The sequence below is a fragment of the Ricinus communis genome, chromosome 5, assembly GCF_019578655.1.
Source record: "Ricinus communis isolate WT05 ecotype wild-type chromosome 5, ASM1957865v1, whole genome shotgun sequence".
Classification (NCBI taxonomy): Eukaryota; Viridiplantae; Streptophyta; class Magnoliopsida; order Malpighiales; family Euphorbiaceae; genus Ricinus; species Ricinus communis.
This window is the reverse complement of record NC_063260.1, coordinates 24,998,020-25,025,828: the sequence shown is the minus strand read 5'-3', so window position 1 is coordinate 25,025,828 and position 27,809 is coordinate 24,998,020. Positions and strand designations below refer to the sequence as shown.

Below are 27,809 nucleotides of genomic sequence, written 5' to 3'. Positions count from 1 at the left end.
TTCCTCGAACCAAGTTCTTAGTTTGAAACTGTAGAAGTGCCTGGTGGTTTAAATGACCAAAGCGTCTGTGCCATAGTGAGGTAGTCTCCATGGTGCTAGTAGTAAGCATACATGTTGCTTGAACAAGAGACTTGTAGACATCTGGGAAAATGAGAAACATCCTATTGTGACTCATGGTAGTATGAACGAGCAGCCCCTTGCTTGGATTAATATTCTACATGCCCCCTTATTAATCAAAATAGCAAGACCTCTCTCTTGGAATTGTCCAAGACTAAACAAATTGTTGGTTAACTCTGGAATATAGTAAACATCACAGATAACACAAATCTTATTGTTCAATGTTACCTTTCCCTTGTTCTTGCATTCTCTTTCCATTGCCTAGTTTGACAGAACTTTTGAAACTTGAATCCAGTGTGGAGAACAATGTGCGATCTCCACTCATGTGATTGGAACAACCTGAATCCAGGTACCATCCATTCTCTTTTGTACCAGTAGAATGCAATGTCATTAACACTAGCTCCTCATCCTTTTCTGTACAGTTAGCTTCATATTTCCAATCTGGACAATCAGATTGAAAGTGTCCTAGCTTGTGGCATTTGTAGCACATGATATGCTCCCTGGATGAATTCCCTCTGCTGCGACCCCTACTGCATCCTCGGAATGCTGTCCTTCCTCGGCCTCGCCCGCGTGCATATGTTTGATCATCATGTGCAGCTTGCAAGACCTGATCATCACTCTCCACCTCTTTGTCTTTCATAAACTTTTGTTCATGGACTAATAACGAACTTTGAAGTGCATCAATAGTTAAAGTCGTTATATCCTTGGATTCTTCAATGGAGCACACCACGAAATTCCACCTCTTTGTTAGAGATTGAAGAATTTTCTCCACAATCTGCATATCGTCCATGCATTCTCCATAGCTACGCATCTTATTTGCAATGACCATGATGCGAGTGAAGTAGGCTGTGATACTTTCACCAAGTTTCATTGCTAACATCTCAAACGAGCCTTTGAGACGATTGAGTTGTGCCCTTCGCACTCGTTCATTTCCTTGAAACTTGATTTGCATTGCCTCACAAAGCTGTTTGGCAGTGTCACGATTGGTGATAGTTTTCAAGGTGGCTCGATCGATAGTAGCAAACAAATAATTCTTGGCCTTCAAATCTTTGAGGCGCAACTCCTCCAATGCCTTCTGGTTGGTCACAGATTGTGTATCGTCATCGAGAGGAATTTCAGTCTCGATGACACACCAGTACTCTTTTGAGCGCAGCAAATTTTCCATCAGGAGACTCTAATGCTCGTAGTCTCCATCGAATCGGGGAATACAAGGTTGCGTAAAGTTGTTTCCACCTTCGTTCTGCATCTTTGTGAAAAAACTGTATCACAAAGACTACAGAAGGTATAGCTGAAATGTTTATGTGCACTCAAATAAATCTAACAGAACAGCCTCGAAGGATTTTGCTCTGACACCAAATGTTGAAGAGTTTGAATGAACTATAATCACTTGTTTTATTAGATGAAAATTAGGAGTTTAAATAAGAAGAAATAATGAACTACTCAATCTAACAGCAGCTACTAAGAATAAGCTAGCTTCATAAAGACTAGCTATATTCCTAAGGACTTGGTCAGTTAGTTAACATCTCTTAGACCAAGCACAATATTATTATTTATTTCTAACATTATTTATTAGAAGATCTTTTAGGCCAAGAATATGAGATAGGAGAGAGAAATTATTTTAGTTAAAAAATCACTCACCTTATCTTTATTTTTTTTCTTTCTCCGTCTACCAAGCCTTATTTTAAGCAATGCTAAATTGGCCAGCAATAAATGTTAAAGGGTCTGATCCGACGTTTTATAATAAGTTAAGGGGTCAAATTAACATTATTCCTATACAAAAAACAGTTCATCATATTCATCTCTATAGTTTTCTTCCTACACCTTGAAAAGATATTACTTTCCATCACTACCAAGATCCTTTCCTTGAACCTCCATAAATCATTATCAAAATATACAGTGAAAAAAGAAAACAAGCAGCAAGCACTAGCCTAAAAATAACTGTAAGTTCTTTTTTCAAAAAATAATTGGAAGAAAGGAGCAGTTGGAACAAAATTACCAAGCAATGAAACAAGAAGGAGAGATGCTGGTTGTTGCCTGTAGACCAATGGCTGGTGTATCCCCTGTATCAATATCAGCCAATTCTCTAGCGCAAAGACCATTTCCAACGCCTTCACCGTTCTCTATCTCCGTTGTCTCTTCGAGATGGAGCTCTAGACCTTCCGTTCATAGAACCAGTCTGGTTCTTCGGTTCTTGGCACTCCTATTCTCCTTTGTCTCTGCAGTGTCATTGGCTGCTCCATCACCAAAGAAAAATGGTCAACCGCCTTCTAGCTTCACCAAATACTCAGAATTAATGTAGTAAAAGCAGTCAGATTTTTCCAGGTCTTTTCTTATACTAGAACGATATTTCCGTTCAAACAAGATAGCCTAATTTTCTTCAATTCTTCGTGTAGGTACTCCTTCGTTGTGTACGTTTTAGTTTTCGTTTATTCTGCTTTCCAACTCTTCAAAGGTGTCTGTGACATTGCGCACAGAGGTATTCTCATCTCAGACATGGTCTCTGATTATCTGAGCTTTATACTTGATCAGGTAACTGTATTCTCCAAGCTTAAAATGTTTTCTCTTCATCTGATGAAGAAAATCATTCCAATTAAGAAGGCTGATTCTTTGTAAATATTTACCAGCTGGTAGGTTATCTTCTCATCTCTTGCTGTTCCGTAGCAATTCTGGCCATTCAGCAGATTAGCAGAAGTGCATCGCTCTGGAAGGCGACCATCGTTTCCATTATCATGTCATTTGCAACTTTCTTGGTTATTGTAACTTGCACTCTTTTGTCAGGCTACAAGCTTTGCAAGAGAATCATCTGGTGATGCAACATGTTCTTGGTTCTTATGCTTAAGCCCCAAACAGTTAGTATGCTTTATAAGCAAGAGGAAGATTTTCCCTTTTAAATGGCCAAGGATCATGTAATATCATGTTATGCCGCTTCTTGACTTCTGATATAACCAACAGATTGGTCTCTTTTGTGCTTTTTTTCCCCTAGTTTTTATATTGCATATGCGTATACAAATTTTTGGTTGAGATGATTAAATGCTAGCTTCTCTCTTTCATTATTTGCAGATTGGGATGGGATAGTAATTCCTTTTACCCTTTCTTAAGAAATCCCATGATTATGGACTCGCAATTAAAAGAAAATGAGAGGAAAAGGAAGAAGCAGAAGTAGAAGAAGACGACTATCAGTATAACACAGCATTCAATTGTTTTCATTCATCATTTCCAGATTTTCATCACAGCCTTTGGAGTCTGGAGTCCTAGCAATTAAGTCTTTTAATAGCATTCCTGCTGGTGGCATCTGTTCTCACAATAAACTTCCACACCAATATAATAGCACTTTATATCTAAATATAAGCATCGAACTTGACCAAAAGAATATGTATAGAGTGCTTCAAAAGCCAAATAAGGTTAGTCATTAGATGACAGAAAAGGACTGTCTCCTAGTCCCTATACTACACCTCTACTTCGAAAAAGAAAATCAGATAAATAAAGTACAAGACCTGTTGCTATAAACCCACCAAAGAAGGTAACACTGACTAATATCCATCATTTTAAAGCCTGTACAGGTTTCTTCTCTTCTTCTACAGTCATGGAAAGCTTGCCCTCTGTAAACTCACAAGTGGGAATAGTAATTCCGAGCTGCTTCTGCATCTTTTTCACAACAAACACTTCTGACTCCTCACAAATGGTTACTACGGTGCCCTTGCGACCAAGCCTTCCCGTCCTGCCAGCTCGATGGGCATAGTGAATTGAGTCTGTAGGCAAGTCTAGATTAACAACAAGATCACACTCTGGAACATCCAAACCCCTAGCTGAGAGTTCATTTGTTACTAGAACTCTCACCTCTCCATTTTTAAATTTCTTTAGAATGGTAGATCTAGAAAGCTTGCCAAGATCTCCATGTAATTCTGCAGCTTTCATCCCACGAGCCTCTAGCTTGAAGACAGCATCTTTTAGTTGCCTAGTCTGATTCATAAAAGCTATCACAGACTTGGCATCAAGTGCATGAACACATCTTCTCAAAGTATCAACCTTATGCTGTATCCTTGTCACACAGTAGTAGTGCTTCAATGCTGGAGGAAGGCTCTGTATTGCTGCCTGAGGCTGCGGATTTGAGTTTGAGCTTGAACTGGATATAGGCCCTGACGCATTAACTGGTCTAGAGGCAGGTACAGATTCAAGTGGAATAACCGTTTTGGCCTGCACAAGAAGTGGATCATGGCCCCAACTCCTAGCTGCCCTTATCACTGAAAATGGCACTGTTGCAGATACCAAGATAGTCTGGCGCGCAGCTCGCCTGGCAAGCTGGCTGTTTGGTCCATGAGAATCTGCATTTGATCTCCTCCCTACATGGTCCAAAATTCGGTGCACATCCTCCCTGAAGTTAAATGAAAGGAGCTCATCAACTTCATCTAAAACCAAATAGCGACAACCATGGGTGTGAAGTTTCCCAGCAGCACTGATCTCTGAAATCCTGCCAGGAGTACCAACAATGATTGCTGGCTTATTTTTCCTAAGAGCTTCTTCTTGTCGTGATCGGTTTGCACCCCCAACAAGTTGCTGAACTGCTTTCTTGTTTGCCGGTCCAAGCAGTTTTTCAACCTCTCTCACAATTTGCATAGCCAGCTCCCTAGATGGAGCAACAATAACTGCTTCAATCTCTGATTTTTTCCCAACTTCTTCATTACCCTTAGAAGATTTATCGATCAGAGGTCCAACTTCAGACAGTATAGGAAGGAGATACGCCAATGTTTTTCCCGAACCTGTATAAGACTGTATGACAACATCATGATTCTTGAGAATGGTAGGAATAGCTGCAGACTGAACTTCTGTTGGAACTTTAAAGCCTTCACTCTCCAACCTTTCAAGCAACAGAGGCGGGAGGCCAAGCTCAGAAAACGATTTTGCAGCAAATAAAGCTGTCTCATCTTCAAGCGATTTGTTGACACTAACATCTCTAGTTCCCTTGTTTACTACCTTTACTTTACTTCTAGGGACATCAATAGCTGAATTCTGCTTAAATTTCTCATGTTTATTTGTTTTAGTGATCTTTTCTTTTCTTTCAAATTGGCTCTTGATTCCTAGGCTCTCAAGGGTAAGAGGAGCCTGGTCTTGTCTAACCTGTGAGTAAAAAAGCACATTGCGATGGCACCAACCAGTTCTTGATACACGCAACAGTTTTGGCAACGGTGATGACAGGCCAAAAAGGAAGAGCAACCTTGTTGATACTAGTGCAGGCATCTTTAAGCTGCAATTTCAAGTACATAAAAGAAAAAATGCAAAAGTCAGGAACTGAAATTAAAATCATCAGAATAAATTAAAACTGTTCCATAACCGAATAACAGAAGTAGAGAAAATTTGCCAGAGCTGCAGTTGTTAAAACCCCCAAGTGGTTGAGGCATTACGTCAAATAGTTTGTGAGCATTGTAAAGGGAATATGAACACCTTATTACAGTATTTTAGACTAAAAAAAGCATGAACATTAGCTCCCGATTGATTCCTTGTAGAAAGGAGTGATGCAGAAAATGACCCATTACTCCAATAAACCATTAGAAAGAAGAAGCAAGAAAGGTGAGGTGCAGAGATAATTACTAACCATGCCATACGTGAAGGCCGCTTTGTTTTGGCCAGCTGCTTCTTTCTAACAAAATCGACAGCATGTCTCTCTCCATTCTGGACCATTCTTATCCGGCCCGGTCCAATTCAATTCTGCTGTTGGACTTTTATTACAAGTAAACGACCCGCCGTCGTTGTCGTTTACCATGTCTTGTGTGGTTCCTTACTTTCCTTTGCAGAAAGAGACATTGTTGGGTACAATATTAAAGAGGGCAGGCCTTGGACAGTTAATCATTTGGTCAATTGTGAATTTTATGGTTCTTTGCCATTTATTTATTCTACACATGTTGCAGCTGAGCTGAAGCTTCTTTTGGGAATCTAAGGTAGCCATTGCCATGTGAAAATTGAAGTGATACATGCTACTTCCCCTTTTAATTTCAAGTTTATTGTCTTATTATTTGTCCAAGGGGGTGATCGTAAAAAGAATCATGAACTTTTAATTTTATTGTAAATTTAAAATTAAATATACAAATTTTCATATTTGTTTTAATTTTATCATATAACTTACAATAACATTATGTTCACCAATTATGCAATAGTTGAATCTCTATCTCTCTCCGGCATTAAGTTGAACAAAACATCATATAGTGAATAAATTAATAACATGAAATGAGAAAAAAAATAGCAAGTGGCAATTATTATAACTATTTCTAATGCTGTGGATCAACGTTGGTGTCTTATGGTTTGTGGAATTTCTTTGAAACTATAATCATTTCATTTGATGAAATGAAGAATAAAGTTAATCCATAATAACTAATTCTATAGTAAATTAAAATAAATACAAAAGTTTTGCATATTTAATATTAAAAATTTTAAAATTTATAAAGTCCTTTAGAATAGCTACCTTTAAGAATCGTTGGTTTCTTTCTCTCTATTTTGTTAGTGCGAAAGGCTCTTATTTTTTTTTGAAAATTTTTTAAATAGATTCAATCTGCTGCGTCATCCGTAAACTAAATCGATTATATGTTAACATATTATTTTATTTATTAATTATTGTACTTGCATTGGTTTAATTATTTATTACCATTAACAACTCGTGATTAAAATCCAATAAATAAAAAAATTAATAAATGAATTATATATCACCATGTAATTGATTTATAAATGACGTGCTAGACCGAATCCAATCAAGAATTTCTCTTTTTTCCTCCACTTATCTATTTTTGTGTTCTTTGTAATATATGAAAAGCTTGTATTCTAAGGAAGCTTTTGATGTAATAATTCTCAGCTTTGGGTCTCTTTATAATAATAAAAATTGGTTGGTCCAAACTGTTTGATTCAACACCTATTTGTGTAAAATTTCTACTTCAACATTAGGGTTTGGAATTTAGTTAATTAGAATGATATTCGAACTCGCAACTTCAACAATATATCAAATTAAATAGCATTTGTTTTGAAATGAGTAATAGCGTAGAGAGTGTTGATTTGTCTTGTTGGTTAAATGTTGTATGGCTTTTTTATGTCTTTTGAGTTATGGATCATAAACATGGGATAAGAAGAAACTCTTTGCAGCCCTTTCCATTTGCATCTGAAAATATAGCCTTTACTGTCCCAATAAAAAGAAAAATAGATTAATATAATGTTGTTCTATTGAGAGATGAATGCTAATGGATGAAATGTCTCAATATGGTGTTTTTGTTTTTTATATTCTCAAACAACTTGCTAGTGATTGTCATCTTTGTATATTCCTTGCAGAAATTTTTGCGTTAAAAAATAATGGGAATTGGCGGACAATCGGACAACCATTTTGTACCTACAATGGATGAGAGTAATGAACCGGCTGTTTAAGCCTTTCATTGGAAAGTTTGTGATCGTGCACTTGCATGACATTTTAATTTTCAGCAAATTGTCAGTCGGAACATATGAAGGTTGTTTGTCAACTTCTAAAACAAAATCAGCTACTTGCAAAACCCAACAACTCCGAGTTTCCGTCAAAAAAATGGGTGTTTTTGGGCATTGTAGTCTCAGCTAATGGCATACAGATTGATCCCATGAAGGTTCAGGCTATCAGTAAGTAGCCTATTCCGAATACTTTAGCTGAGATTAAAAGTTTCATTGGGCTGGTCGCTCATTACAGGAGATTCATTAATAACTTTAGCACGATAATGGCACCAATTATAGAGTGTTTAAAGAGTGATAACTACACTTGGAATTCTCAGGCTGGAGAAAGTTTCAGAAAGATTAAGAATAAGATTCACGTGCTCCTGTTCTAGCATTTCCTGATTTTAGCAAGACCTTCTGTGTCGATTTTGATGCAACAGAAGTATTTGGTTTGTTATGAGCCAAGAAGGGCGTTCGGTTGCTTACTTCAGTAAGTTAATGCATAAAAAAGGAAGTACTTGGTTTGTGACCTCAAGTTCTATTTCATAGTTCAAGCCTTAAAGCTTTGGAAGCATTATCAAACTTCAGAAGGAGTTCATCTGGCGCATTGCAAAATGGGCAACTTTTCTACAAGAATACAATATTCTGATGAGCTTCAAGGCTGATACAGAGTGCACAGAACACCACTTGTGAGAGGGCTGATCAGGTAGGCGACCGGAGAAAGGGAAGTGAATGAAAGTTTGTTACAAGTGAAAGAAGTTGAAACCGAAGCTGGTACAAGCTGCCATTTCCTTATCAAGTGGGGTAGAAAGCCGGATCAGAAGAACTCTGGACAGATGGAGAAGAGTCTATGAAGGTTGATCCTAACAACTGTCGGACTTTAAAGTTACTGATTTAGAAATATCTTAGCAGCCAGTTGGAGCCAGAAGTAGCTTTTACATTTACACGTTTACTTCTGCTCCACCTCTGCCTTAGACTAGATTTTGGGGCACTTTTGTGTCTCAGCATATTCTTTTCTACATTAGTTACATGGTCTGGTATTTCTTCTGCTGAACTCTGATTTCGGGTATTTGTCATTACTCTACAAGAAGTTTCAGCTATTGAAGCTTTCTTTTCTTTCATTTTCATCTTCTGCTTGGGGCAATTACTATTCATATCTCAGCATTTTACATTGTCTGGAAACTCACAGATTGCTTTTCTGTGTATAAATTGATAATTAATCTGCTAGTTCTTGAATTCCTATCACTCGCTTCCACACCATTAATGACTAATTAATAAATATTGATCGATGCTAAGTTAAACAAATAAATATATATATATATATATATATATATAATAACAACTAAATAAAAAATATAATTAATAAATGTCATATAAAATTAGGTAATTTATTATTTTTTATTAATTATATTTACATACACTAATATTAAAAATTATAAGTGATATATAATTATTTAGAAGAATTTAATAAACAATTTTTCATTTTTTCATGCATTTATCTTTTCAAAGAGAAGCCCCGGCCCACCATTTCTTTTTATTTAATAATTTTTAGGCCCCTTTCGCGGTAAGAACCTTCTAGAACACGCACACTATTCTTGTTGGTGCTGCTTGGTCGGTTGCTTTTGGGAAGCTTCATTTCTTGCTCTCTGTTTGATTGGTAAGAAAATCCTCCTTTTTTTCTCCTTTTTACGTGCATTAAAGTTAAGTGTATCCAAGGTGGCTTTCTTTAATAAACTCTCACTTATTCTTTTGCTTAGACTTCTTTTATACCCATGAAAATTGGTCTTGGTAGAGTTACTTTATTTTCATTTTTTTTTTAAAAAGAAGAAAATTTAAATAAATCACCTTCAATGGCCATAATTGATTAGTTCAAACTGTTGAATGCAGAATCATCTTTTTTGAAGTTCATCATTTTAAAGTTAAGGTTCTAATACATATAAATGAGTAGATAGTTATGCAATGGTGCATAAAATCCCAGTGGTTTATTTGAAATTTGCTGGTTTAGAAATGAGTAATAGCCTTGATATAGATTTACATGTTGATTTGTCTTGTTAAGTGGATTTGTCCCAACCTTATTATTGTCTAGAGTTTGAAACTCGGGTCAGACAACAAAGAGTGTTACTTTGTTTACTATCCTAGTTCAATTAGTGCTCCAGGAGAATTGTTTTAAGGTTAGTAATGTCCATTTAGACATCACAGATTTGGACGACAAACATGGGATATGAGGACTCTTGAATGGCATTTTTAAAGTTCTCTCCGTGCTCCTCCTTTAATTCTATTCTCCACTTTGTTCAAACACTCGACTACTAGAAAATAAACTGTTTGGATTATATGTGTATGTATGTGTGTGTGTAAATATATATATATATATATTCCACATGTTTCATTTTTATGGATTAAATATTAACTTGTTCATGCTTCTGCTCAATGTAATAATGTTTCATAAGTGTTTACTCCGTTGCTTGTGCTTCTGAGTCGACCAAATAAAGTCTTCTTTGAAAAATGGCATTATTTGGTGGTTACTTGTAACTGAATTGTCTCAAAAGAATGTTTGTTAGATTTCTTTACCAAAGTTTCTAGATTCTCAAACAAGTTGCTTGGAAGTGTCATCTTTTTTATTTTCTTTGCAGAAAAGGAGAAACTTTTCTAGTGCTTTTTGTTCAAAAAGGAATGGAAATTGGAGGACATCTGGACAACTACTCTGTACCTAAGTTGGATGATTTGCTTGACGTGCTATGTGGCGCCCAAACATTCTCCGAGACGGAGATAATGAATCAAGAAGGATACAGTTTCACGACAAAGGAAGGATTGTATGAATTGCTCGTTATGCCTCGTAGCATTTGTGATGCTGTCAGTGTGTTAATGAGGCTAACAGCCCAGGTGCTTGACTTTCGTTGGGAAGTTTGTGGCTGTGTACTGCAGTGATATTCTAATTTTCAGCAAGGATGCTGATACTCATTTGGAACATATGAGGGCTGTTTTGCAACTTCTACGGGAGAATCGTCTACGTGCTAATCCGAATAAGACTACATTTGCGGCAGACAGATTGGAGTTTTTGGGCTTTATAGTCTCAGCTAATGGCATACAGATTGATCCCATGAAGGTCCAGACTATCATTAATTGGCCTGTTCCAGAAACCGTAGATAAGATTAGAAGTTTCAATGGATTAGTCCCTCATTACAGGAGATTTATCAAGAGCTTTAGCATGATAGTGGTACCAATCACATAGTGTTTGAAGAGTGATAGCTATACTTGCAATTCTCAGGCTGAAGTAAGTTTCAAAGAGATATAAGAATAAAATTTCCCGTGCTCCTATCCTAACTTTACCTGATTTAAACAAGACTTTCCGCGTCAATTTTGATGCAACGGAAGTGGGTCTTTGGGCTGTTTTGAGTCAAGAAGGGCGTCTAATTGCTTGCTTCAGTAAGATGCTCAGTGTATCAAAAGAAAACTACTGTCTCTGACCTCAAGTTCTATGCCATAGTTGAAGTTCTGGAAGAAATATCTAATTCAAAAGGAATTCGTCTTGCAAGTTGACAGAGAAGTATTATGCTTTCACAATTGTCAAAAGAATTCAGATGGAAAGCACGCAAAATGGTAAACTTTTTTCGCAAGAGTACAAGATTCAGATGAGCTTCAAAGCTGGTCCACAGTCTGCACGAAACACCATTTATAACAGGACTGATCAGGCGGGCAACCAGGGAACAAAAATGATCGAAAGTGTGTTAGAGTGAAAGAAGTTGAAACTGAAGGTGGTAAAAGCTATAAAGTGGGGTGGAAAGCCAGATCAGAAGAACTTTTGGATAGGTGAGGAGGAATTTATGAAGATTGATCCTAACGAGTGCCAGGCAATTAAAAAGCAAACTCACACTTAGCTGAGTACTTTATGGCAGGTGGAATAGTTGCAGTTTAATGAATAGTACTACCTTAATTGAGTACTAATAGTATCTTAGAACTCAAAATAGACATTTGAGGTTATCCTAGGAATCCAAACGCCTTTTTTTTAAGACTGGATTCTGAAGCACTTTAGCGTCTTGGTACTCTTTATATTGCTTACAGGGTCTGGTAGATTTCTGAAAAGCTATGTGGTTTTCAGGGGTTGGCTTTAGTTGAACTCTATTTTCTGGTATCTCTATCAAATCTAGCTACATTTCATCTCTTGATCATCAATTCATCTTCTGCTGCTTCCTATGATAAATACTAGTGTTAGTTTCATAAATACAGTTCCAGACTGCTTACGGTGAATGAGTAAGGTGATAGTTTCTTGAATTATCATCATTCCCACTTCTACAATTGAGCATGAATAAATTCCTCCTGGTAATTACAGGGAAACTGCCGGGAGCATTGATGTTTTAGTAGAGGCCAGATGATCATTAGAACGGTGCCAAAAAATATTTGTCGCTGATCATGTACGTATGGTGTCAGTCTTCACTTTTCAGTGCCACGATGTGTATAATTTTCCCTTGAATTGCGGGAAAAATCCTCAACCTTGAACCTTGTGCGCCCCGTCCTAAGCCTAACGCCAACTCTTGTGAAGTTGGCCTCGGTCTGTTGACCCAACATTTTTTAGTTTTTTAATTAGATTTCTATTTGTTTCTATGAAATGATTTTATTTTTATTAAGTCATTTTTTATCTAATTTTGAACATGGTGATTGAATACAATTTCTTCTGTACTCGAAATTTGACTGAATTTTTACAATAATACGTTTATAGTAATGACCCTTTTAAATTAAAGAAGAAATTGATTAATTTGTAATATAAATGGAGGAACTTTCACGTTATTTGTTGGATGTTTCATCTCATTTAAACTTGAGCTTTGAAAAAACAGTATTTGTAGCTTAACCAAATTTTAGTTCATTGTGATAACATCCAAAAGTATATATACATCTTTTTTTATCTTTTTTTTTTTAATTTTTCTTTCTTCTTTCTTCTTTTTTTATTATCAATTAAATCTTTTTTCAGCATTAAAAGAAATATTGGATTAAATCTTTTTTAATTTTTATTCATTTAAAAAAAAGTATTACTCACCATCTTTTCTTTCTGTTTTTATCATTTTGAGGTGACATAATTATTTTTTATTTTTCAAAGTGAATGCACAAAAAATAAAAGAATAATATTTAACTTTTATTTGAATGAACAAGAAAATAAATAATTTTACTTTTTCTTCTTTTTGAGAAACAAATAAAATTTTAAAAAATGTAGTGCTAAAAATGGATTAAAAAAAATTCGAAATTATTCTAAACTAGAGTATTTAAGTCAATTTATTATTCAAAATAAGCCAAATAAATATTTTAACCTGTAGAACTGGACAATGACATTATATGAAATATTTTTAATAATTTTAAATATTTAATTAAATAAAAATATAATTTAAATATTAAAATAGAAAAATTAAAAATTAAAACACCAAATTTATAAATTTTCCATATCAAAATAAAAAGAAAAAAAGACAAAAATAAATCCCCCGTCAGAAAATTCCAAACAATAGCTAGATTAACCGTGAGATAGCTATATTAATATTGGCCACTTGGACGAAGAGCGCCTATCAGAAATCCTGCTAAAATACAATTTATAAGTGGTAAATAGCTATACTTATTTTCGTATGGGTTAAATTTAAGCTTAATTTTGTTAATTTACACTCCATTTATTTACTTTGCTTATTCATTTCATTTCTATCTGATTCAGTTTTTAATACAACACCAAAGTATGTTTAGTCTAATTTTTAATTTTTTAATTTTTTTTATTTAGATGTTCAGTCCCATGTAATCTAAAATTGTTGCTACATTTCAATTTATTTAGAAGTATCAAAACAAGTATGGATCAGATCTTTAATTTTTCAATTTTTCTATTTAAATCTAGTTTTAGCGATTTATTTCAGTATTATCAATATGTCTAAATTAATTTTAAATTTCAGGAGGATGTAATTAATTTTAATGTGTTGCCTTTGCATTTCAATTAATTTTAAGTTATAAAAATATATATGGTCACGTTCTTCAATTTTTTTTTTTTTTTTTTGGTCTGGATAACTAGTTTCATTGCTCTACCCAATACTGCCACAGCATTTTAATTAATTTCATATATAGAATATCGATTTCAAGTGAGAAATTATATATCAAAAGCGATCTAAATTACATTTGATGAGAAGTGTCTGTCAAAATCAAAACTCAAAACCACTTATAAATACGGTGGGAGTAAATTGCATGCTTAAAGGGTAGAGAGTTTAATGAAACTTGAGTCCGCTTGGAGAAGCTACCTAATACTAAACATAATAGCTAAACTATGTTCATAATGGATTATCTGACATAAATTATTAGACTAATATTAGATTCAAAGAGTAGTACTTAATGTTTCATACTTAGTACTCATAATTATACGAATCGAATGTTAGTATGGAAAAGTTCACCACGAGTTCGATCTCAAAATAAACTGTAAAGCATATACTGTAAAGACGAACTATCACATAAAAAAAATATCTAAACACTTCAAGCCAATGTTTAAAAATAATTTTAAAATTTATAAAAGAAATTAAATAAATTATAAAATAAATATGCACATGAAATGTTTAATGTAAACTATATGATAAAATAGCATTTAGTCTAGCTTATATTTAATAATTCTTTTTTTTTTTTAAGACTAAATCTAATGGATGAGATAGTAATGTGCATTTTTACTAAATCACTCAAGCTAATGATGCAATCTAAATTTTTTATACCAATATAGATTAAAGTAAATATAGTATTTTTAATACTTTTAACCTAAAAATTTTCATAATAAATATTAATATTAAATTGATATGATGGTCAATCAATAATAACATATGAAACTAATATATGTATGAAGGTAAACAAATCATTCATTAAAATCATAATAAATAAGGTCTATACATAAGTAAAGAGCCAAACTAAACATTTATGGAAATTAGCCTAACATATTTAATCTAACGGTCACTGTAATTAAATAGAAAGACATAAGAAATATGAAACAGAAAATTAAAGCTCCCTCAAAATCTAGAAGTTCTTCAAAGGGATAAAGATGATTTGGTCCTCACTCTCCACGTCCTAAAAAGCTTCTTTGATCTTTAAAAAAATAATCCAAAACTAACTAAGTGTTTGTGGCCGATGAACTGTAGAAAAGTCGCAGAAAGAAAAATAAGAGATTGATGTCCTTTGTTTATCTGATCTCCACTACTTATAAAGATTCTTTTTGCAGAGTCATTCTCTAAGCATAAAATTGTTATAGTTATCTACTTAACTATCCTAAACAAAATAAACAATTTAAAAGTAATTATCATTAATTACATAATAATTAATCAATTTCGTTTTGTAGGCCTTCATATATTCGGCTAAGCCTGCAACATTAATAATTCACGTGTCTTTATTTCAAGTTTTTCGTAGCATCAGTCCGATAAAAGTTTATTTATGTATATTTGGCTCATATTATCATTCTTTAACTATTATCACTTAAAATTAGATAATAAGACTGAAGTGAAGTAAAAATATATATTTTCTACATATTATGTATATAAAATAATAACAATAAATTATTAATATACATTAAATATATATATTTAATATAAACGTAAGAACACTCTTATTCATATATGATGTCAACTGTAGAATTATTATTTTGTCGAAATCCACTATAGATAATGTTTTAGATGAGAATTTTTTTGATTTAATTACTATTTTGGATGGCTGTTCTCCACAGTGGCATTTGATTCTTTTTCTTTTTCTTTTTAATTTTTCTAGTTTATCAATTGAATTTTCTAATTTCTTTTAAACCATTATTTTGCAAAAATAGTTTTGGCTTTTTTTAAAAAGAGTAAAATGAAATAACAAAATACATGGGTAAAATAACAACATATCTGGGAAAATTTACTTAAATAAAATAATATTGGAAAAGCTATTTTCAACTAAAAAAATAAAAATAAAAATAAAAATTGATTATATTTTTCTATTGACTAGATGGATTCATATATCTAACTAAAGATACTAATAGACAGGGTAGAAATGACATGGACAGAAATTCATAGAATTTGGAAAGGGTATGGATACTATAAATATTTTGCTAGGGAATGGAGTATGGATTAATAAACATGCATATATAAATAAATATATGTCACTCAAATCCACTTATATAAATTCTAGTAAATATGTTATATTTAGTTCTTTTCCTTTTAATGAATTGAGAAATACATTAATTTATATTATTTGCTAAATTTGTTTAAAACCTAACTAAAATTATTCAATTCATCAGACATAAATAATATAAAAAATTTAATTTAAATTCAGCTTAATAAATAATTGTAAATAAAATATTTCACAATTTAATTTATTTATAACCTTAATTAAATATGCCTTGTCATAATCTTATTTTTATTACGTAATATTATAATGTAGTTTTAAATTTATTTATCAACTTCATTCTTAAATAATTTTGAAAATAAAATTTAAAAAATAATAATGCTAAAAGAAATCCATGAATAATTTATGAATCCATATATCTTAAATAAATCAGAAAATTTCACAACTTATTTTAAGTAAATCAGAGATAAATTAAATATAGAATTCATCTACACTATGAGCGAGTTTACAGATTTAATAAATTGAATTTTATCGAATTTAGGGGAAGGTATAAGTTTAATAATAATACCGATAGATGGAATAGTTATGTATTTGTGGCCATCCACCATAACGGTAAAATATCTTCTCCATTGAATAGAGTTTCAAGAGTCTAAAAACTGGTGACGTGTTAGAAAGAAGAATTATACAGAAGTTTCTGGAAAGGACCTAAAGAAAGAAACCACACACATTGCACAGAGGAAAGCTCTTCTCGCGCCTGCCTTGCTTTTTTTTTTTTTTTTCTTTTAATTCCAACTTTGCTCCAGGTGTAAAAGTAAAAAAATATTTACCCGCCTCTCAATGTGTGGGCCATATCACTTTTGCCCTTTTCTTTTTCTTTTTCTTTTCAATTTTTTTTAAAAGAAATAAAAACTCTTTTTGTTTCCCTTTCCTTCTCGAACCCACGATTTCATTGTTTTTCTCTTTCCCTACCCTTATCATTTACTCCACCCAGAACCTTCTAGAAACAACAAAACCTAACTCTCTCTCTCTCCGACTCTTTTCTCCTTCCTTTCTCTCTTGTGAAAACTCTGAGATCAACGTGCCTTTGTTTTGCTCTTTCAGCAATCGTGTGTGTTTCATAGCTCGATTACTTCTCTTGCTCAGTAATGAACGTGGAGATTCCTGCTTTCTGTTTCTGTTTCTGTTTTGTTGGTGAGAAATTTCCACCATTTCTTTCTAGGAACAAGAGTTCCTGATTTCTTTTCTTTCAGATGTCTTTTTTTTTGAAAAAAAAAGTGTCTCTACAGTTCACTATATTGTGTTATTATTATTTAGAATAATAACAGTTAGGTTTCATATCTTGAAACTGCCATACATTTCATTGTTTTTGTTTCAGTTTTCATTTAGCCAATAATAACTCCAATAAGTTTGCAGTTTATTCTGTTTCTACGCTCTTATAATTTGCAGCAGATAATTTTTATTTCATATTTGCTTGATTTTTGTAGGAGAACAAGAAATATATAGTTTTATTGCTCGTGTTCTTTTTTTTATTTAGTTAAATCTGATCTTTTAACTTTTATAGTAAAATCAATTTTTGAACCAGCCAAACAATCTATAATCATAGCTACCTGTTTCTCAGGGTTCGGATCTGAAACCGAACCCCAACCCCGATGATGCCATTACCGCTCGAACAAACCGGCGAGTCACCCGCCGCTGGCTCCGGAGCAGGGGTAGGAGGAGGAGACTCACAGAGATCTATACCGACTCCATTTCTCACAAAAACTTATCAACTCGTTGACGATCCTTCCTACGATGACTTAATTTCATGGAACGATGACGGATCAACGTTCATCGTCTGGCGTCCCGCTGAATTCGCTAGAGACTTGCTTCCTAAGTACTTTAAACACAACAATTTCTCTAGCTTCGTCCGCCAGCTCAATACATACGTAAATCCTCTCTCTTAATTAATTAATCAAGTAATTTTTTAATTTGCAGTTTGGTTCATTATGTTAATGTATTTCACTATTATTATTTAGGGATTTAGAAAGGTGGTGCCAGATCGATGGGAGTTCGCAAACGATTATTTTAAAAAAGGCGAGAAAGAGCTTCTTCGCGATATTCAGCGCCGGAAAATTTCTCCGACCACCGGAGCAGCCACGGCAGCAGCTGCGGCGACGGTGACCGTTGCTGCAATTCCAGCTTGTGCGATTTCGCCGTCGAATTCGAGCGAAGAGCAGTTAATTTCATCGAATTCCTCGCCAGTAGCGGCGGCGGCTGTTGCAGCTCCCATTGTTCGTACAACAAGCTGCACTACGACGCCGGAGATTCTAGAAGAGAATGAAAGGTTGAGGAAAGAGAACTCGCAACTGAGTCATGAGTTGACGCAGTTAAAAGGATTGTGTAATAATATACTTGCATTAATGAGTAAATATTCTTCAGGTCAATTAAATGATCATAATAACGACAACAATAGTAATAACCACCCTTTAGAGTTGTTGCCGGTAACACAGACGGCTTCGCAGCCTAAAGAAGCGGTCGGAACACCGCCATCATCTGCGGCGGTGGACGAGGATGTAAGCCCTAGGTTGTTTGGAGTTTGCATTGGAGTTAAGAGGAAGAGAAAAGAAGAGGAAGAAGAGAAACAAGGGAGTAATAATCAGCAAGAGTCGCAAGAGCACGAGCTTCGATCTGATGTGAAATCAGAGCCGTTAGATAGGAAGACTAGTATGCAAACAGACCATCATGATCCGACGTGGCTGGAGCTGGGGAAATGATGGATCAGATATTTTTTGGTTGATTGACGATGATGGATTGGATTATCTGATTGGAGAGTGACATGATGCTCGATGGTGTGCAGCAAAAGAAAGAAAGAAAGGTAGAGGATAAACGACACGTGTCTATTGAAAAGAGAATCATTCTGGTTGTTTCTCGAAGTTGGAATTGTCGTGTGTGGAAAGTGAATAGTCACCGTCGTTTGCCCCTGTGGACGCCGAAGAGTCGTTATGTAATTTTTTTTTTTTTAAAAAAAATTGCATACGGTGGTGGGTTAGGAGTACGAAAACGGCGCCGCATGAACATAGGTGAAAGACTCCAATTTTGATGGTTTGCTCAAAAGCGAAAAAGGAGAAGATTAAAAGTTGAAATTTCTTTTGCTGTCTGAATCGGAAAGGTGATCAAAAGCCTCTTCTACTGGAAGCTTAAGTTATGATAAAACATTATACAGGTTTGGTAGTTTTAACTTATTATTCATGTTGTGATTGGATCAATTCATAGAAAAAAGAAGAGTTGCTACTACTTAATTAGTTAGAGCAAATCACTTGTTGTTTCAAATTCATTAGCTTTTATTATTGTCATGGACAATTAAGATGAGCAGTTTAAGGTTATCTTTTAGGTGCTCTTCAATTAATAGTTACTATTCAATTATTCCTTGAAGTTGATTCTGTGATGGACCTTTTTCTTAAAACCTTGTAGAAAAATGTTAAATTAGTTTATAAAAAAAAAATATTATTAAATGTGATATTTAATATTTTTAATTCAAAAATATTAAAAAGTAAATTTATAAAAAATATTGAATGCCATATCAAGTTGCCGAAAAGTAAAAAAAAAAAAAGTTATGTATATATCATTATTCATTGTTATTATTATTATATCTAGCGTTTTGTTCCGTGAAACTCGTTGGATATGTGTAAATGGTCCACCCATTATTGTACAGTAGACCGAATTAGAAAAACACTTTTGCCAATGGGTTATGTGGATGAAGGTGGAAATACCTGTGGTGCGCTGAAATAATAGATATTTTGCTAAACTAGAAAATCTTTACCCCGTTGTATTGATTTAATAAAATATATATTACTCCAGTTAGGAGTGCTCGAATGAAATAGAAGGATTTTCAGACCAACGTTTTGCTGAATCAGTTAATCTCTGGACTTTCAGATTCTCTTGCCTTTTTCTCTTTAGGTAAAATAACCTTTTAACACTTTTTTAACACATTTTAGTAAGGCTTAATTATCAAAAAAACTCCTATATTTTACACTTGTTAATAAATTTAGTTTGTATTATTCAAATTTATAATTTTAGTATTAAATTTTAATATCGATTTTGATTTTAACTTCTAATAAAATTATCAATAAAATTTATTGACCTGGCGTGAATTTCGACAACAACAATAAATATACGGAATTGATTCAGCAACTTTACTATTAAAATATTATCACTCTGACAATCAATAATGACCGGTGACATCTTTTCTGACTATTATTTATAGGCTATGCTACTATCCCTAGTTACTATGACGGGGAAAACTCTTTTCGAGATTTACTTTTTTGCTCACCGGGTATTGAAAGCAGGCTTTTTGGCATATAAGTACATAAGATTAATGAAACTTCAAAATTAAAAAAAGTAATAACTTATGTACTTAAATGATAGTATTTAAATACTAGAATGAATCCATAACTAATGTTAATTCGGTTCTTTTTTGTTATTGTCAGAGTTCATGCAAAGCTAGCAGATTTAACAAATAATTTTATTAGATGTTAAAATTGAAATTTATGGTAAAATAAAATATTAAAATATTAAAATTTAAAAATTATGTGCTAGATTTGATAACAAATACAAAATTTAAACTTTTTTTTAGTGATTAAATCTTTTAGTAAATAAGGTGGAGCTTTTCTAACCTTTCTTTTATCCATATTGTTATATTTTTAAATATTTTTAAGTTTTCTAAGAATAAAAGTGTTCATTCAAAAATAAAGTTTTAGTTTTATTAAAAAATGAAACTAGGCTGAAAAATAGAACTACAAAAAGTTGAAACAGAAAATATTGTTAAATCATATACAGAGACTAAAACCCATTACTTGAGAATAATAATTTTATAAAATATTAAACGAGACTAAACTAGATGATATTATTAAAATATATATTTTTCATGTGCTTCGATAAAAATATAAAGTTATTTTTAATAAAAATAAAAATAAAAATAAACAATAGTTAAGAATGCTTTAATTAGAGGAGAAAGATTCCAGCTCAAAGTTTTACTCGAATTAGGATGTACATTCATTATTATTATTGATGAATAGTTATTGCAAAAACTATTATTATTGAATGCTCAAAATTAGTGGTAGGTCTTTTATGTTTGCCGCTTTTTTCGAACGTCGTTTGCCAACAAGATTCATAGTTCTAACTTCAACTGGCTGGAGTCGCCATCAGTTGATATCTGTATCCATTAAATTTGACATTATGCATCTAATTAGGCCCAAGACAAAAATTTACCAGCTGTTATTTGGGCTTGGCATTTGTTCATCGATTTGGGTATTCATAACCATGCCAAGCCCAAACTTCCCCCTGATAACCATAGAAAATTTTACAAAACTCACTCATATTGGCTCTTGGTGCTTATTGCTCCCTCAGCCCCCTTAGTCTCGTCATTCAATATCCGAATGTGCTGATATGATCCATGATGAGCTTAATTTTATTTGTTATATAGATCTATTCTATCCTTCGATGTGATTGAGTGTATGTTTGTTGGCGGTTAAATTGTTGTTACCGTCCCTGAATTTTAGCTATAGTATCACTAAAATTTTTAAATTTAATAACACTAAACTCCTAATTATCTCTTATGAGACAGTCTAAATGTCAATTTTAAAAAAATAAAATATCTCAGCAACACATCTCATTTATCTTCTCTACCTTCTCCTCTCTCTTTAAAATTTAATTCAAAAATAAAATAGTGAATTTTCAAATATAAAAATTAAAAAACTGGAAAATAAGTGAGAACCAAGTATATAGCAATCAGACCAAAATCCAAGTTTGGAAGTCACAACTCTCCGCCACCTAACCTCATCTTCATGGCAATGCTCATCATCAACCTCTACTAAAAATTCATTAATAACTCTTTTTTTTTCTCTCTCTCTTTCAACCTTTTTGGATAATAATAATAAGAAGAATAAGTATGTGACAACTTCTACTAGCAGCAGCAGTAGCAAGATCTACTGATTCCGTAGCCAAGTACTTACTTCACCATCATGATGAACATTCAAAGACAAATAAGAACCTTTTCAGAACTCGATTCCCACTCCTAATGTTGTAAATGATGCTAATCATAGTGTTTTAGGTTTTTCAGCTCTACTTCTTTTTCATCTGCTAATAAGAAGATTAGGAAGAACTCGACGATTAAGGGCCACCGATTGAAGTTTGGTACTGTGAATGAGAAGGAGAATCAGAGATTTACTTCCAGCCAAAGGAGTGCCCCTCAATTTGCTATTTGTTTGAAGAAGCGAGGAATGGATTGTAAAGTTTCGAAGACTTTGTTCTCTTTTTAGAAAAATGGATTGCAAAGTTTCGAGGAAAGGGAGGGGAAGATAGAAGAACTAAAAGAGTAAGATAAGAGAGATGAGAAAATAAATGAGATTGTGTTGCTGATTAATGATGTAATATTTTATTTTATTTTTCTAAATTTACAATTTTCTAAAATTATTCATTAATAAACGAGTAGTTTAATTAGACTACAACCTGATAATATTAGGATTTGATCTAAATCGACATAAATTATGACTTCAACTCATTTCACATAGATTATATGAAACAATTAATTTTTATACGAAGATTTTTATGAAAAATAATTTTAAAATAACTTTGATTATTTCAATTTAATCTAATTAAGTATAGAGGGTTTTTTTTTTTGTCAACATATGAAAAGAGTTTCAGAATGTCCCTATTTATCTCAATTTATTTTAATTAAGTAATATTTTTTTTCATATGATCATAAGATAAAGATTTCATAGTGTTTTCTCTCTCGACTCAATTTAATCTAATTAAGTAAAAAATTCTTTATTCTTTGTTTTTCATGTAATCTTTAGATAAAAGTTATGAAATGGCCTAGGTCATCTCAATTTAGTTTAATTAAATAAGTAATAATAATATTTCACGTGATCGTGAAATTAGAGTTTTAGAGTGTCCTTGCTCGATACAATTTAATCTAATTAAGGAATATTCATTTTTTACATAACCGTGAGATAAGAGTTTAACTTTATTCAACTTGATTTAATCTAATTAAGTAATAAATATTCATTTTTCATGTGATCATGAGATAAGAGTTTCGAAGTATCCTTGTACTCAATTTAATCTAATTAAAAATATATAAATTTTTTACGTGGTTGTAAGATAAAGATTTTAAAGTATTCTTATTCGATTCAATATATTCTAATTAAGTAAGTAATATAATTTTTATTTGATCAAAAAATAAGAAATTTAGAGTGTCCTAGTCTCACTGCATTTAATTTAATTAATTGAAGTGAGAAACATTCGTTGTCCATATGATTGCATAGTAAGGATATATAAAGTGTCCTTACTCGACTTAATGTAATCTAATTAAGTGATTAATAATAATTCTGTATATGACTGTAAAATGAAATATTCGAAGCGTTCTTACTCTACTTCATCTAATTTAATTAAGTTTATGGATTCATGAAATAAGGGATTTACAATGTTCTTGCTCAACTCTATTTAACCTAATTTAATTAAGTAATATTCATTTTTCATGCAATCATGAGATAATAGTTTTAAAGTGTCTATTATTGGCTCTATTTATATTAATTGAATAAGAAATAATAATTTTTCAAGTTGTGAAATAAAAGTTTTAAAGTAATTATGTAGGACTAATTTATACTTATTTCTATAAATTATAATGTTTTAATGTGCAATATCTTTAGGTTGCAACCTATTTAATTCATGTCTTGACTTACTGCAATTAATCTTCGATTTATTGCAATTCATTAATAAATATTGGAAGAGTATATTAGGTTGAAACTTTAACATTATCGGGCCTGGCCTAATGCAATTAAAATTGATATGCTAGTCTTAATTATATTATATATATAAAATGGCTAACCCTTTTATTTTAATTTGTGTATTAAGTTGAGGTATTAAGATTATAGTATTTGACTTTAATGAATATCTTTTCGTGATATTTGATGATTGACGCATGTGGGTTCCAAATCAATTTACAAACACAAATCATTAAATTCTTTTGGAAAATACAAGGTATTAAATGATTTAAAATGGAGGAAGTTTTTGCCTTTCTATTTATTTACAATTGTTAGTGTAATTTAATTATTTAAAATTAATAATAAATCCTTTTTACTAAAATAACTTTGATCCAAATATCGGGTATTTATTTATTTCCTTTACCCTCTGAAATGGTCTTTCTTCTTTTGTATTTTCTCAAATTTCCTTTTTTCTTTGCTCCATTCCAAGTGAGGGAAAAGAAAATTCTAAATCAAACCGAGCGAGCATACCTCAACCTTAAACTTAATAATCATATTAAAAAATAAATAAAGTTGGTGAATCACTAAACGAAATCAATTTTAATATCCATGTTAATGCCAATTTTAATTTTGAAGAAGGATATTTTTAACTCAATTATTATAGTTTCTCATGCTTATCTTATGTAGCTGTGTATTATTTTATTTTTCTTAGATTTAATAGCTAAACAAGATTAATTTTTTTATGAAACTATACTATGTTGACCTATTTTTCAAAAAAAATATTAATTTAATGAAGATTGCGAAATTTGAGTTATTAGTCAAAATTAAACAATATAAATAGAAACATGAACGCTATTTAAAAAATAAAAAATTTAAATTAAAAAAATTGTAATATCACATTATTCATATACATTGCTCAATTTTAATTTTTTTCACATGTATTAACTGTATAAGCAGCATTAGTTGTTTGGTAATTAAGAGAATAATGAAGATTGTCCTGATAAGTACGTCAAGGATATGAGAAAGACGATAGGGGTATATGATTTATGGTAGGTCAAGGCTACCAACAAAATCTTCAAAGAGACGCAGAATGGACAAAAGCTCAATTTGGCCCCTGTAACTTTTTTAGCTCTGACTAATAAATACATTACAAAAGGAAAAATAAAATAATGGGTAATAATAATATATATATTATTTTATTATTACTTCTTAAGATCAATCATTGAATTGGAAAGCACAAAGAGTTTTCCATGCGTAAATGGTGGTTAAGAAAAGAACAACAAATATCTTGACAGAGAAGAACATCAGAACCTTAATTTTGTTTGTCTGTTTCTTGTACTCTCTTCCAAACCCATTTCCTTTTGGTGAAGTGTGTATATAAATGTGGATATTTAGCTACTTTTTCTTTTCCCTTAATAATTCTTTTTGACTCGGTAAATAAGGAAAACAAAACTTTTAATTAATCTCTTTTCCTTTTCATGATGCGTTTGATAAGGGATTGGAATGATTTGTGACACCCTTTTCTTTTCCTTTTTTTAAGAAAAAGGAATTTACTAGTCTTACTGTTAAAAGGATCCAATTCATTAAGATAGTTTTTCTTTTTTTTTTAAATTAGGCCTGTAAAATCTGAAACCTGACAAATTTATGTTCCTGTCATTCAGAAAAATCAAAACTCAAGCTTAGTTGTTGTAATTATATGACAATATTCAGATTTTTTTAGGCACCGGCAATCATAAACAAGTTTTTTTTTATAATGACAAGAGAGAAAAAGGGTTTATTATGTTTTCTTTTTAGTTTGAATTTATTATCTTTTTTCCTTACTGAAGAAAGTGTTAGTTGGTAGTGAGATGAAAGATTATTTATTGGTGTTCCACTCGTGCTTCTTAGTCTAATTATGAAAAATGAATCCATAATAAGGTGGAAAACAGATTTCAAATCTGAGACCTCTGTCCCTAATAGCAAAACTCTTAAATTGATCCTTTTTCCTTTCAGGATGGTAGCAGTTGCAAAATCATTGAGAGGAAGAAAAAATAAAAAGAATTTCAGGGAAGGTCCCCCAAAAGACTAAAGTCGTCAGAAATTAATACCATAACTTGGAGAAATGGAAACAAGGAAAAAGACTTAAAACATATGCACCGCATACAGTGTGACTGACACTTCTGTGGAAAATCTCTTAGCTCCAAATTGATACGAAATTTACTCATTCATCTCCAACTCACCTCCGATTGTAATTAAACACCAAATTATCAAACTTACTTAACAACTCTATTAATTACACATGGCAGCACAAGAGAGAGCAATTATAAATATATAATGTCTGTCTGGCTAAACGTGAGAAGAAAATAAAAACTGTTTTTCAAAATTTAAATTTCTCAACTGTTGTGTATAGCAGGTTTAATTGTGTGATACAACAATTATTTTTCTTTATTTTAAGCTAATAAATAAGAACTCGACCATGATTTATTGTTTTTATTCGACTCAAGAGTTTTGATAGAGTACTACTGTAGTACTTTACTATAAAAGATTTATTTTTTAATTATAAAATAATTAACTGATACATTTTAAATAATTTATTAGTTTTAGATTGTCAATAATTTTATATATAATTTTAAATAAATATAATTATCAATTATATTAAAAAAATATAAAACTTAAAATAAATATAAATTATTATAAATTATATATGCATGATATATTATAATGACTCATAAAATTTTGTCTAATTCTCCGTAGGAATATTAAAGAGATTTATTCTTCAGGATATGGATCCAAGAATCCAAATCAAGATACATTACTATGATTCTTAGAAAAGAAAATAATATTTTTTTCATTGGTAGAAAAGAAACAAAGGAAAGTGTTCTATTAATAAACAGTAAAAGATGACATCTGGACTTTTGTGGGTTCTTATTGTTACAGGTTGACTTGTGAATAGGCGCGAAAATCCCGTTAGTGTGTATCACTTACTCAGAAGCATCTATCCCGTTTAAATTTCAATTATCATATCACCTTTATTTCCACCAGGAAACTGCACGCTCACTAACCCTTGAACCTCCCAAGAACTCACTTCCACCAGATTAATCTACCCCCCTAAATATAATATATATATATATATATAAAGAATCTCCATATTTGATATCTCTATACTCAATATCCATATCTAATCTCTCCTATCTTCTTTTTTCTTGATTCGCCCAGGACATGGAGATCACAGTCTTATCAGCTGAAGGTCTCAAGAGCACATCTTCAAGGCCTTTCTCTCACCGCTTAAGACCTTTCGTCACCCTCACTACTTACCAGCCAGTCCCATGCAACACTACTGATAAGAATTGCCAGGTTTTCACAACAAGGATTGATGATCAAGGAGGAGCCAATCCTACTTGGGGTGATAAGTTCCATGTGCCTATGGACGCTGCTACCCTTTTTGCTAACAGATATTCTTGCATATACGTTGAACTCTACACTAAAAGGCTCCTTAAAGGAAAAGTATTACTGGGTTGGTGCCAGATTCCGGTCACCGATATTGGGTTCCCTCCGGATAGTTCGGTTAGGCACTTGAGCTATCGGATAAGGGATAGAGATGGCACAAGAGGCCAAGGAATTATCAATCTTGCTATAAAGTTAACGGATTTTGAACAAGGAAGTAGTCAAAGATTGTCAGACAATATTAATTCCTCAGATCATCAAAAAGCTTCTGACGGTTATCAAACGGTGATTGGCATTCCGGTTACAGTTTTTCCCCACATGAATTTTTGTGAATGAGTTCCATAGATAAAAATATTATATCATTACTACATAGTGCAAAACTGGGAAAATCTTGGCACGTTATTAAATCAGACGAATGGTTTAATGATTTGGTTTCAACGGGCAATATGGCAACAGTAGTGCCAAACGTGTGGCTTCAACATCTCAAGGCAGGATTATGTCTTAGTTTACTTTCTGTTCTTTCCTCACTCTGCTATGGAGCTGGACAGTTCTGGAGTTGTCAAATGGAACCGAAGTGAAGCTGAAGGTGTTGTTTCTGTGAACTGAGGGAAAAATATCAAAGTTATGTCCTAAACAGGACAAGTGGCCTGATCTTTGGACGGGAGAGAGATAAAACATGTGTACGCAATCATGGTTGTGTTGGTAATATGTCTTTTTCTGATTTTAATTGGGTAACAATTAACATTTTAAATCAAGGAGATGCTTTCCAGGAATCTAGCTAGTTGACTTGGTTTACTCGGTGCGGTTCCACTTTTTCCATTGTTCACATTTTCATCTCTTTTGCGCTTACTCAGCACCACATAAGGAGATATATGTCAAATGTATACACCCGAAATACATAGAAAAGTTGTATTTTATATTGATAGTATATACTTAATTATCTAAAATTAATAAATACATATTAATTATTCTTCAATTTTATGTATAAATGAAATATACATCTAAATCAGATAA

The 27,809-nt window shown here is 32.3% G+C and overlaps 4 protein-coding genes across 10 annotated transcripts; 3 read left to right on the top strand and 1 right to left on the bottom strand.

The window, feature by feature from the left end:
• Positions 1 to 1,896: 1,896 nt before the first annotated feature.
• Positions 1,897 to 3,077, top strand: LOC8265446 (CASP-like protein 4A4). The gene is made up of 3 exons (XM_002509699.4): positions 1,897 to 2,412; positions 2,511 to 2,646; positions 2,742 to 3,077. The coding sequence occupies exons 1-3, from the start codon at positions 2,120 to 2,122 to the stop codon at positions 2,925 to 2,927; spliced, it is 615 nt and encodes a 204-aa protein (XP_002509745.1). The 5' UTR covers positions 1,897 to 2,119; the 3' UTR covers positions 2,928 to 3,077.
• A 397-nt stretch (positions 3,078 to 3,474) lies between these two features.
• Positions 3,475 to 5,862, bottom strand: LOC8265445 (DEAD-box ATP-dependent RNA helicase 47A). 4 transcript variants are annotated; one of them, XM_002509698.4, is made up of 2 exons: positions 5,708 to 5,862; positions 3,475 to 5,359 (listed from the first exon to the last, which is right to left on the bottom strand). In XM_002509698.4, the coding sequence occupies exons 1-2, from the start codon at positions 5,791 to 5,793 to the stop codon at positions 3,658 to 3,660; spliced, it is 1,788 nt and encodes a 595-aa protein (XP_002509744.3). In that variant the 5' UTR covers positions 5,794 to 5,862; the 3' UTR covers positions 3,475 to 3,657. The 4 variants fall into 4 exon arrangements, with proteins under 4 accessions (XP_002509744.3, XP_025011879.1, XP_048230533.1 ...); XM_025156111.1 differs by lacking the exon at positions 5,708 to 5,862 and adding an exon at positions 5,474 to 5,701; XM_048374576.1 differs by lacking the exon at positions 5,708 to 5,862 and adding an exon at positions 5,517 to 5,701.
• A 10,693-nt stretch (positions 5,863 to 16,555) lies between these two features.
• Positions 16,556 to 19,044, top strand: LOC8265444 (heat stress transcription factor B-2b). Of its 4 annotated transcripts, none has more exons than XM_002509697.4 (3): positions 16,556 to 16,824; positions 17,252 to 17,558; positions 17,649 to 19,044. In XM_002509697.4, the coding sequence occupies exons 2-3, from the start codon at positions 17,283 to 17,285 to the stop codon at positions 18,384 to 18,386; spliced, it is 1,014 nt and encodes a 337-aa protein (XP_002509743.1). In that variant the 5' UTR covers positions 16,556 to 16,824; positions 17,252 to 17,282; the 3' UTR covers positions 18,387 to 19,044. The 4 variants fall into 4 exon arrangements, with proteins under 4 accessions (XP_002509743.1, XP_015571565.1, XP_015571571.1 ...); XM_015716085.3 differs by having other exon boundaries at positions 16,557 to 16,824; positions 17,216 to 17,558; XM_015716079.3 differs by having other exon boundaries at positions 16,556 to 17,558.
• A 7,334-nt stretch (positions 19,045 to 26,378) lies between these two features.
• Positions 26,379 to 27,771, top strand: LOC8265443 (BON1-associated protein 2). The gene has a single exon (XM_015729059.3). The coding sequence runs from the start codon at positions 26,571 to 26,573 to the stop codon at positions 27,129 to 27,131; it is 561 nt and encodes a 186-aa protein (XP_015584545.1). The 5' UTR covers positions 26,379 to 26,570; the 3' UTR covers positions 27,132 to 27,771.
• The last annotated feature ends 38 nt before the right edge of the window (positions 27,772 to 27,809 follow it).

Bases quoted from the DNA above. Each gene is read 5' to 3' on its own strand.
- LOC8265445 (XM_002509698.4), bottom strand. From the start codon at position 5,793: ATGGTCCAGAATGGAGAGAGACATGCTGTCGATTTTGTTAGAAAGAAG. The intron at 5,360-5,707 runs GTTAGTAATTAT...TTGAAATTGCAG, and splicing joins CGGCCTTCACGTATGGCATG to CTTAAAGATGCCTGCACTAG.
- LOC8265444 (XM_002509697.4), top strand. From the start codon at position 17,283: ATGATGCCATTACCGCTCGAACAAACCGGCGAGTCACCCGCCGCTGGC. The intron at 17,559-17,648 runs GTAAATCCTCTC...ATTATTATTTAG, and splicing joins TCCGCCAGCTCAATACATAC to GGATTTAGAAAGGTGGTGCC.
- LOC8265443 (XM_015729059.3), top strand. From the start codon at position 26,571: ATGGAGATCACAGTCTTATCAGCTGAAGGTCTCAAGAGCACATCTTCA.
- LOC8265446 (XM_002509699.4), top strand. From the start codon at position 2,120: ATGAAACAAGAAGGAGAGATGCTGGTTGTTGCCTGTAGACCAATGGCT. The intron at 2,413-2,510 runs GTAGTAAAAGCA...TTCTTCGTGTAG, and splicing joins ACCAAATACTCAGAATTAAT to GTACTCCTTCGTTGTGTACG. The intron at 2,647-2,741 runs GTAACTGTATTC...AATATTTACCAG, and splicing joins TGAGCTTTATACTTGATCAG to CTGGTAGGTTATCTTCTCAT.